We start from the raw sequence: 12,111 nt of genomic DNA, 5'->3' as shown, positions 1-12,111 counted from the left end.
TTTTGAATGAACTACATCTCGCGAGAAGTAAGTCTGTAGTTTTGAATGAACTACATCTCGCGAGATGTGGGGCGCAGTTGTCTAATCAGTTCACTCTCTGGTGTACTGCAAAGAAAGCAAACGGTAAGATAACTAATAAAAAGGAGACTGAGACATAATGTAAGCGACTAGCGTTTACTCAGAAGTGTTCGTAATCAAGATTATTCGTCAGCATCCAGATTAGTTCATGCTTTCTAAGCGATTTCGTCAGAACTAGCCGGCTAGCACTGCAGCAGCAAACGCGTTTCCGTGGCAACGGCGCCTTCAGTCAGGTAAACATGCTTCTGTCTTCTGTCTTCATGCTGGATATTTATGATATATGATTTCAGAGGATCATTTCTCCTTATAAACAGGGAAATATCACGCTGAAGGATGCGGCTGAAAACATCTCTGCTGAAGGAACCCAAACATATCCTTTACATTCATTCATTCCTTTACATTTTCACGCATTCATAGTCTTAACATATAACACAGAATATACATTGTGTGTGTGTACATATACGAGTTTGCATACACCTGTAATGAACTCTTGTAGTATTGAGATGTCACTGATTACACCTCTTGTTCTTCTGTGATGATGATTGGAACATATGCGTCGTATTTAGACACAAAAATTATATATATATATATTTTTTCTTTTCATAAATGTATAAGTTTATTATTAAAACAGCCAAGGGAAACATGCTACCAAATATTAGCACTTTTTTCTATGTGTTCCTGACTCGGCCAATTTGGTCACATTTCCAGAAGATCCTTCATAAATTCATAAAAGAACCAACATTCATAAACGTGTTGTTGTGACTATAATCATAATCATCATAATCATCACAGAAGAATAAGAGTAGAAATCAGAGGAAACCCAAGACTGCCGTGATAAACATGTACCCCGGTAAAAAACAAAGTACACTTCCATAATCTACATAAAGTGCTCTATTTTCGCTCACTAATTTTGTACTTAATATACTAAAAATGATTCATTAGTGCGTCTTAAAATAAACCTGAGATCATCTAAGTGTACTCAACTGTGCTATTTTGAGACGACTATGAATATGAACTAAAATGTGCTTTTAACATACTTTCTCTGTATTTAAAAAATGTATATTTAGTCACCACTTGAGTTTACTAGTGTATGAAAGATGGGTTTAAGTGTATTGCAAGTGACAACTAAATACATAATTAGTGTGTGAAAATAGAGCACTTTAAGTACATTATGGAAGTGTACTTTTTTTCACCTGTGTATGTAAAATAATGTTTGAACTTTTGACCGCAGCTGCATATTCTTAAGCTGATGCACAGATCTCATCCATGAGATGATTTTATTTTAGTCCCCTGGAATTAATGGCTCAAACATCTGTAAATGGCCTAGACTGGGATAATATGAAGTATTAAAAAGACTCTTGAGTCCAGAGTACTGATAATAGCATTTACAGATCTGCAAGTTGTGTGTCTTTCATGCAGAGAACTCAAGTGTTTGCATAAGAATGCATTTAAGGCTTGATGACCAAATGGAAAAGTTCAGTGTTGTTGCAGATGAAATATAAAGCAGATAACATTAAAAAACTGGAGGAACATTCAGAAACAGTGTTGCTAAATTTAGCAACTTTTCAGACTACCCCAGCAACTTTTTCTTCCAAAAGCACCTAGCAACAAATTTTGCTATTTTTAAAATTTATTTGCCAACTTTTAGCATATTTTGTTAAGTGACTCAAACAATAAAAAGGCACACATTTACTATCCAAATTACACAAAAAGAAGAAACCAAAGATGCCTAGCAGCACATACATCGGGTGAATTAAGTTAGCTGCTGTTTGCAATTGTTCAATTTATTAATAATAATAATAATTGAGTAATTGTTCATGTTATAGTAGCTTGTACCTGGGATTGTTAGTACACTGTAAGAAAAATAAAAAACCTGTGGAAAAATAAATACGGAAAATTCCTCCATATGAACAGAGAAGATTGTGCCCTATTTTTACAGACGTTTCTTAGTGTAGCACACTAACTACTGATACACGTAATTGTTCAGAATGTGTAGTTTTACTTGTATACTAGCTATACTAAAACAACAACTACTTAAATTGTGATCTTTCAAAAATTATTCAATGTATTTAAAAATAGTTATTTATATTTTAAAATTACGTTATGCATTTATATTATTTTACAAACAAATCTAAATTACTATGTAGAAAATATATTGCTGAGATTTGATGTAGTGACACATGACGTCACGGCGTGATTTAGCATCAAACCGCTCTTCCTGGGAATGAGTTGGCAGCACTGTTGAGAGATGAGGTGTTTGTGTGTTGGCCCTTGACCCCTGAGCACACCGAGAGCTGGTGAGCTGCGTGGGATGGACCAGCACTGATGAGCTGTACTCCTGCAGCGACGACCACCACATTCTCCGCTGGAACCTGCTCACCAACGACACCAGCGTCCTCGTCAAGCTCCAGGACCAGATCTACCCCATCGACCTGCACTGGCTCCCCAAGAGCGTGAGCGGGAAGAAGCAGGCCGGGGCCGAGCTCTTCGCCCTCACCAGCACTGACGGTAAAGGCCTGGCTGACAGCAATAACAGACGTCTCTGTGCCAGTCGAACCCTCTCCAAGCTCTTCTGCTCACCAAGCCTGCTTTTATTTGATCCAAAATACAGCAAATATTGCGAAATATTTGCACTATTCAATGTAACTGTTTTCTGTTTGAATATATTTTAAAATGTAATTAATTCCTGTGAATTCAAAGCTGTATTTTCAGCATCATTACTGCAGGCTTCAGTGTCACATGATCTTCAGAAATCATTCTAATATGCTGATTTACTGCTCAAAAACATTTATTATTATTATGTTGAAAACAGTGGAGTAGAATTTTTTTCAGGTTTCTTTGATGAACAGAAAGTTCAGAGAAAGTTTATCTGAAATAGAAATCTTTTGTAACATTATACATGTCTATATCATCAATTTAAAGCATCCTTGATAAATAAAAGTATTAATTTCTAATATATACAGTATATATATTGAATGGTATAGAGTATAATGTTGCAAAAGCTTTTTATTTGAGATAGATGCTGATCTTTGATCTTTCTATTCATCAAAGAATCCTGAAAAAAATGTGCTCAACTGCTTTTAAATATTGATAATAATATTAATAATCAGAAATGTTTCTTGAGCAGCAAATCAGCATATTAGAATGATTTCTGAAGATCATGTGACACTGAAGACTGCAGTAATGATGCTGAAAATACAGCTGCACATCACAGAAATAAATTACAGTTTAACAGATATTCAAAAAGAAAGCAGTTATTTTAAACAGTAAAAATATTTCAAAATGTTACTGTTTTTGCTGTATTTTGGATCAAATAAATGCAGGCTTGGTGAGCAGAAGAGACTTCTTTAAAAAACATAAAAAATGATACTGTTCATGAACTTTTGACTGGTAGTGGCACATTGGTTTAGAGCTCCGCCACGGTTCTGCTGACAGATGTTAGACAAAGCCAGAGGTGTTGACAGCTACTGTACAGAATCTGTATTCCTGAGGACCTGGTCACAGGGTAACACATCTCATTTGCACAGTGTTTCATGCTTGTGTACTTGTAAGCTGATTTTGTGGGCTTGACTGCGCTCACATGCACTAAATATAGCAGAGCGCAGGGCAGCAGCATGCTGATTTGCAGTTTTAGGGACCACAAATGACACAGAACACTCAGGATTCTTTTAATATGCACCGCCACAAAGTATACGCTTGGCTAGAGTCCTCAATAACCGCCTCCGTGCCTGATCGCCGTCTGTCTGCAACACACTCACACACTCACACACACACACACGTTTGTTTTTGTGAAAAGTAGGGACTCTCCATAGGCGTAATGGTTTTTATACTGTACTTACTGTATGTGCTATTGTCCTACACCAACCCTACACCTAAACCTACCCCTTACACACACACACACACACACACACACACACACACACACACACACACACACACACACACACACACACACACATGCTCTCATGAGACTGCATCTGTGCTAAACAGAGTCCAGAACCACGGAGAGTACATGTACAGCTGCTTTTGTGAGTTTCAGACAATTTGATAATGTATACGAAGAAAAAAAAAAGGAATAAAATCATTAGGACTCCCTGGTAGAAGAGATATTGTATCTCAATGGGACCTTCCTGGTTAATTAATGAAAATTTTTAAAAAAGGATCACTTTCAGAATGACTTTTTCTAGGTGTTGAATGATGAAACCACTGACAGCCAATCAGAATCTGCCCCGACTTTAAGGAGCTTGAGCGTTTAAAGCAGCAGATGCATGAAACTGCGTCAGTGCCAGTACAGAAGCGTTATTTGTGAGAGTGTGTGTCGACTGATGTGAGCTGCTGTGTCGTGCAGGTAAACTCCACCTGGTGTCTAAATCTGGACGTGTAGAGAAGAGCGTGGAGGCCCACAGAGGAGCTGTGCTCGCCGGACGCTGGAACCATGACGGGACGGCTCTTATCACAGGTCCGCTGCAGTATACACCCTCAAAAGACTGCATCTGAAGATCTCTATACAACACATAGCGTTCAAGTCAATAAATCAGCGATAAAGCCACAGCCACAGAAATGAACAAACATACAAATTAGAAATCTTTCTCAAAATGGGTTAGCCTGTCTGATGTTATCACCACAAGCGTCTGTTGTGTTTTGAGCTCTGAAGCGCAGGCTGCTCGGAGGATCTGTTTGTGCAGGAGGGTTGTTTATTTTTCCACTTCATTCAGAAATACTTCACATTATGAAAGTAATATTTAAGCACACGGATCAGAGTGTTTATGAGGTTATGTGTTGTTTTTGTGTGTGTGTCAGCTGGTGAAGACGGACAGCTGAAGATCTGGTCTAAGAGTGGGATGCTGAGGTCTACTCTGGCCCAACAAGGTACACACACACACACACACACAATTAAACACATGAAATAGAGTGCTTATTTAAATACTGAATTTAAAGGGGATATGAAATAGAGAATCAAAATGTTCTTGATATTTACACTGCAGTTACTTTGCAATAAAAAGATGCAAGATGTAAGGTCCAGAACTCAAAGCATACTCCCCAGTTTAAAATATGAATTATTGTTTGCTGCCCTACTGAAACGCCTGGATTGACCTGCGTCAGGTGACGGCCACAGCCTTCGAGCATCTGCTGCGATGGGAGATCCTACAGGAACATCTGAGAATCAGTTTGACACACTGCTGCCTGTTAGTGTCACACTTTACAAACAGACCGAGCTTTTAAGCCAGACAACCTGCCAAAACATTTCAGTCATCCACATGTGCTTCCAATCCTGTCTGCCTTTCTTTCCTCTGCAGGACACGAAAGAAAGAAAAAACTCTTACTACGTTACTATTAGAGATGTAATGATTGAAAATTTCCTATCACGATTATAGTGACCAAAATGATCACGGTTATCAGTATTATCACAGTACTGTTAAAATGTGCTTGTAATGTTCAAAAAGTACTGACACATTAATCATTTCACCAAGTTTTATATTTAAAATCAACAAACAACAAATAAAGTGACTTTTAGTTTGCATGAGCACTAAAACAATAACATTAACCAATGATGTCCAGATTTTAAATGACGACATGACTGACAACAGTTTATCTAATAACGTACGAAATGTTCAAATAAAGCTTTGAAAAAGTTTCATAAAATGGTAAACCTCACATTTCAGCTTTTAAATAAAGAAAAGGGTTAAGTATAAATGATATTTGATTAATAACGATTATCAGTATTTTATCTGCTCCATAAATAATTCTAGATCGCTTATTATTGTTTAAATGTGTAGAATCCACATCAGCTTGTTTTTCATCAACCGGTCATAAATTACAGCAGGGCAGGCAGATCCGGTCTGTGTTTAGTCCAGACAGAAACCGCACACAGACTGAATGTGAATGTGAGTCTCTGTAAATCCAGTCTCTGACAGCAGGTGGCGCTGATGGAGCAGCAGAACTACAGCTGTTTCTCGTAAAGAACACTACTTTATTAGGTATTACACGGAGCGAATACCTTCGAATCTTTTCTGAAGACAACCTTCAGAGGTGCATTCATATAATTAATTCATTCGTATATTACTTAGCATAATTCCCTTTGCACTCGTTTAAAACCTCGCAGCTTTCCGCCATGTTTTCACACAAAACTGCACGACTCTGTGCTCCTCTGTTACTGGAGACTCTGCTTTACGCTGGATAGCATTTATTTATTCTGAGTTGTTCAAATCGCGGTAATCAAATATGGTTTTAATGATAATTAAAATATGAAACGGTGATATTAACCGTGGGGAATTTTATCATGATTTATCGTCAAACCGGTAATCGCTCCATCCCTAGTTACTATGCGGTAAACATTGTTCTGGAGCCCAGTGACCAAGTAGTTCAAATCTCCTTTAGTGAAAACTTTAGTGTCTCAGTTTGATTGGCTGTGTCAGATGGGAGAGACACATTCTAATGCACCACACGGCAGTCTGTCTGTTAGCGGCACATTTCACTTCCAGCACACACACACGTGCAGACTGTGGCCGTGTGTGCCAGAGAAGACATAAACAGAAGAGACGGCAGAGGAAAGTCATTACAGCCTCCTGTCAGCATGACCCCGTGAGATGAAGCACACACACCTGCAGCGGGTCAGAGGTCACACCCCTCGGCTCTCTCTTCACATGCACACCAGAAAAACACTCGGCGCAAGAAAGCTGCTTAAGACGTGAATGTGCACCGTGCTAGTGGAGTACTCTTTAACGGATGTTTTCAGGTGTTAATGTGAAGTGTGCTCCAAAACTGAGAAAATAGAAGATATAAGCATCAAAAGAATGTACAGTTTCTCACTTCCAGTCGTACGGATCAACTATTTTGATGACATCATTCTTCAGCTTCTCATCAGATTTTCTGTCCAATCAAATGCTCTCCAGAACCTGAAGCATCCCGCCCCGTAAACTATAAATACACACTGAAGCTGCAGCTGAAATCGGTCATTCGTTCACAGAGTTAGTATTTTCTATATAGTGAGCGGTGCATAGTGCACACTATAGAGGATAGGGAGCGATTCAGCCCGTTCAGACATGCTGACCGTTGAGGTGAATGACCCTCCAGAGCACTCAACCCATCAGAATTCAGTTAGACCGTAAACCTCAGCATTCAATGATGAGGAGAAGAGATGACATATTACAAGCTTTTCAAACTCACTGATATAAAATTCTGCTTCGCCGTGCTGTGGCATGAATGAAACGCTGTTGGCTATCGATATGTGTTTCAGTGGAAGTTACATCAACACTGAATAATACCGTGCTTTTGAAGGCATTTCAGTGGGACTTTAGCCCGTTTGCATGCAGTGATATCAGCAAGCAGCTTGATCCGCTTGGTGGAGGTTGAGGAGAGACCCCCTCATATGATTGTAAAGCACTTTGGGTGTACAGCAATGCACAATAAAACATTATATAAATGCCTCATTCATTCACACCTTTCCATTACTCTGAGGCAATGGCTATTTACACTAGGATTTTCTGCTATTTATACTACTTAATGCAAATAGTGGCAATTATTTGCGCCTCAGTATTGAAGTATATTCTAAAACAGTATGTAATAATAATGTATTGAGTGTAAATTTTCATTTTAATTCAAATTATTAAATGGATGCTACATTATTGGGACAATAAAGCCCTCCCTACACCTACCCCATACTTTATTGTAAACTTTTGGATTATTTCCTTAATAAATGCCTTTCCAGTGTGATATGAGATTTGAAAAAGGAGGACTTAGTAGACTTGCACTTAGTGTAAATAGACACTCCATTGCTTTAATTATGACACACACACATACACCTGTTTTGTGGCGTGTGTCTGGCACGCTGGGCGTGTGTGTGACCGGCTGGTGGTGTCTCTGGGTGTGTGTGGCGTGTGCAGGGACTCCTGTGTACTCGGTGGCGTGGGCTCCGGACTCAGGACGGGTTCTGTACACATCGGGTCGACAGCTGGTGGTCAAGCCGCTGCAGCCCAGCGCCAAAGTCCTGCAGGTACAGCATTACACACACATCACTGTAGCACCACAACCCAGACTCTGTTTACAAACCACGACTTGCACACAGTTAAGAGTTTACAACATGACTGACAATTACTCATCAACATTTACTAGACTTTATAATTGCATTTACTGTTAACTAGGATAGCATTATTGAGGACATGTTTCTTTCTGTTTGGTCAGTAAACAAAAACTTCTTGGTAAACATAAAGTTGTTTTCAAATCTCTGACAAATATATATTTACTCTGATATCTGTAAGTATTCCATAAAGACAGTCAGTCAGCTGGTAAAACCAAATGAACATGACATGAGTGGATGGCTTTCTGTGGAAGACGAGAAACAAAATACAGATACAGAGAGAAACAAACCCACATATTTATAGTTCCTGTTTATTATGAACACTGTGTTTTGCCCTGCTTTACTATTTTCAGCTACACATTTGGATTCATCTGATCATTTTGACTGTGATGTAATTTCTGCATTTTATTAAATAATGTGTTACACTAATGTCCAATTCTACAAATGTAATTAAATGAACATTATAAAATGCTCTGTATAGATCAAAAACATGTGCATTGTTTTAATTGGCAGGTTAGTTTACATGGTTACATGTTTTTATTAGGTTGTCACACTAAGACGTCAAAATATGCACCATTCTGGAAATGTTAGTTTTTGGTTGTTAATTAAACCTTAAAAATCACCATCATGGAATGTTTTGTGTTCTGTATGTTGTTTTTAAACTTAAGCTTAAAAAAAATACCTCCTGCAACATTCTTGCAACATTATTTTATGGTGGATAAAATAAAACCTAGAATGTTATTATTTGGTTTCTAGAAGTAAGGGTTTGCTGGTGATGTAGTCCTGTCACATGACTCATAATACTGATGAGTTTGATGGGATGGCTGGGAATAAGCTGCTGTTCCTTTGTTATAGTTGTTATATCACAAAGACCCCTCCCCCACATGACCTTTGACCTCCTGAGCTCAGACCCCAGGGCAGTGTCACAGACGGGTCACATATACTGAGCAGAAACACACAGCAGAGAGTGTGTGTGTGTGTGTGTGTCAGTGTTCCTAGAGACCGCAGAACACAGATTAGCACAAGTGCACGTGTGTTCAGGCTGTGCTGTGCTGTACTACAGTGAACATTACACTCATTATCAGAAACGGCATTGTGGGAGCTGTAGTATAATACAACCCACAGATGTCCATGTACTGATCTGGTCAAACTCCGTTACAGTAGTGCAGTACTGTAACAGCACACCAAGCTCACGGATCCAGGAACCGATGATGTCCTGCACCTGAACAATACGCTGACACGACAGTGACATGTGTTTGATCTTGTCTGCAGTGGAAAGCTCACGACGGAGTCGTTCTGAAGGTGGACTGGAGTGCTGTCAATGATCTCATACTGTCAGGAGGAGAAGACTGCAAATATAAGGTAAAGATCCATGTAAATACAGGCTTTCTGCAGATCTTAAAACGTCTTAATCCGCCCTTCCACATGTGAAGACCTTAAAAGGTCTTAAATCAACGCAGAAAGCCTCAAACTCATAGTGCTGCATGAATTTCTAAAATGTAATATCCTATAAGCACTGTAACGACATCACATTCACAAAGCAGTCTGGAGTGAAATGAAATGGAGTGAAAGGTAGATTTTGAGGCACATTACCTTGAAAAATAGAAGTAATCCGCTGCATCCTCAGCAGCTCAGATGCTGGGAGAAGATGAAGACTCTTATGTTCAGTTTCACATCCAAACACAGCTTACGAGACACTGTTGACGTTACAGCTGCTCGAGAGCACTGAGGGCGGGGCCTAAGCAATGTGATGTCATATTGCTCAGAGAATCAAACCAGCAGGCGTAGTGAGACTGATGTAGTTTAATAGGGATTAAAAATGAGGAGCGGGTGGATTTTTATCATTGTTGGGTGGTCGTGTTCACACACTGCCAACACACATTTATCTCCAAACACCATGTAAAAGTGGATTTTGCATAATAGCTGCCCTTTAAATAAATTTACTTGAGATGCAAAATGAAGATATGAAGTCTTGTTTTCTGAGAAAAGGAACGAAAGTCGTGTCAACATTGGACGAGACTTCATTGGATTTAAAACCAAGCCATAGATGGAGAGAGCAGTTACCTATATGACGTCTTTTTTTTCTGGAGGGCCAAGTTTTGTCATTGTTAGTGTCATTCACCTGTAATCACGCCTCAAACCATCGTACTCCTCAGCACAGTCTTCTACTGCCGCTTTAACACGATGAAATCACGATTAACTTACCAAGATCAGCTGGACAGCTCATGTTTATTGAGTGTCTGAGAGTGTTTCTGTGTGCTGCAGGTGTGGGACAGCTACGGCCGGCCGCTCTTCTCCAGCTCTGCTCATGATTACCCCGTCACCGCTGTGGCCTGGGCTCCGGACGGAGAGCTCTTCGCCATGGGCTCCTTCCACACGCTCAGACTGTGTGATAAGACCGGGGTAAGACACACACGGCCCCTGACATCTGCTGGAGTTCAGCATCACTGAGACTCTTCTGTTTCACTTCAACTCAAACATGTTTTAAATGAAAGCTTCAAGTTTGTTAAAGTCAGAAGGAGATGGAAATTCATCCTGAATTCATACAAACTGCACCTTTATTGATCGTATTGTGAATGACTCATCCATGCACATCCACAGATGATATTTATTTATTAATTTGAGCCCATAATCTTTACTCAAAATCTCATTACTTGATCTTCTGGTAAAATGACAGACATTTCTCTGGTGACATGTGCCACATTTCTCCATTCATTCAGCTCTTCTGCCCTTTATTACAGTCGACTGCATGCTCATATTCAGATTGAATCCCGGTCTTACTTGAAACTTTCTGTTTTACATCTTTTTCAATAATCTGTTTCACTCAGATACATAAGAGAACACCTGTCGCTGCTTCTGTTATACCTTAAACTTCATTAACTTTCATTTTCTGCAGGAGGATCATAAGCTTACTGGCACTTTCCACAAAAAATACAAAACGTCTAAGCTGTTATAGTCATTTCAGCCTCATTATGTAATATTAAGAGGGATTTGTGCCTGTAATGTTTCATGAAATTAAAAGTAATTGTACCTTTGTCATGGTAAGTGCTGTAATCCATGGCTGCACTATTTTAGCTCTGTCCAGACGGTCCGTGTGTGTGTGTGTGTGTGTGTGAGAGTGTGTGTGTGTGTGTGTGTGTGAGAGAGCAGACAGGTGAAGGGTTAATGCTGCGAGGGCTTTCATGCTGTGTCAGCAGTTCACTGCATTAACCCCGTCAGTAAAAACACACGAGCACCAGAGCACTTAAACAAATACAGGTTTGCCGTTTCGCAGCTCATTTCAGATACACATCATCACAGATGCAGTGCAGATGTGTTTGCACATGCAGTGTCTTAACTCTTTATGAATAACCATTGTGTGCCACATGTGCTAGACAAACACGCTTGCCTTCAGTGTTTTTGTATTTTTATGCTAGTGCAATTGTTAGATTGTCAGATGGACTGAGCTGTTTAGCTTTTATTCATTAGGCAGATTCTCAAGATGCTCAGGTCCTGCCCTGTGACGGTGTGTGATGTTGTGGGACAGCAGTGTATTTATGAGTGTGTGCAGCTGCTGTCCAGCATCTGGACTCTGTTGCTCACACTAACCAGTGTGACTCATTCCCTGCAGACGCATGATGCTGCCTGAATATGTGAGATGAGATCGCCTTCCTCCCCAGTGAAGACAGAATTAACTTTGTCCATTTATTTGACTTTGATCACCGTGCTTTGCTTTGTGTTGTGTTGAGCTTGAAAATTTGTGAGTGTGAACATTTTCGTTAAGGAGAAATATGTGCCTGTAGCATGAAGCTGTCTGAACAAACTCAGGGTTTCACATTAGGTTTAGACTTTTCAAACCAACCAAATCCAACCCAACTTAGGTCAGGTTCAGCAGGCTCCCTGTAAATGTATTTCAGCTGAAGGCTCGGATCAGAACTAACTATGATCTGTGTTTCAACTAGGGCTGTCAGTCAATT

At 39.6% G+C, this 12,111-nt stretch overlaps 1 protein-coding gene across 2 annotated transcripts in view; it reads left to right on the top strand.

The window, feature by feature from the left end:
• Window positions 1-53: 53 nt before the first annotated feature.
• Window positions 54-12,111, top strand: part of ift80 (intraflagellar transport 80 homolog (Chlamydomonas)) — a 60,093-nt gene continuing 48,035 nt past the window's right edge. For both annotated transcript variants that reach the window (XM_058744915.1, XM_058744916.1), the window contains exons 1-8: window positions 54-311; window positions 393-449; window positions 2,366-2,586; window positions 4,427-4,537; window positions 4,879-4,947; window positions 7,962-8,071; window positions 9,428-9,517; window positions 10,421-10,558. In XM_058744915.1, the coding sequence (XP_058600898.1) occupies window positions 412-449; window positions 2,366-2,586; window positions 4,427-4,537; window positions 4,879-4,947; window positions 7,962-8,071; window positions 9,428-9,517; window positions 10,421-10,558 (777 nt within the window). In that variant the 5' untranslated portion in view covers window positions 54-311; window positions 393-411. The remainder of the gene's footprint in view (window positions 312-392; window positions 450-2,365; window positions 2,587-4,426; window positions 4,538-4,878; window positions 4,948-7,961; window positions 8,072-9,427; window positions 9,518-10,420; window positions 10,559-12,111) is intronic.

Source organism: Onychostoma macrolepis, chromosome 15, assembly GCF_012432095.1.
Source record: "Onychostoma macrolepis isolate SWU-2019 chromosome 15, ASM1243209v1, whole genome shotgun sequence".
NCBI lineage: Eukaryota > Metazoa > Chordata > Actinopteri > Cypriniformes > Cyprinidae > Onychostoma > Onychostoma macrolepis.
The sequence above is the reverse complement of the archived record's forward strand: the minus strand, read 5'-3'. Positions and strand labels throughout refer to the sequence as shown.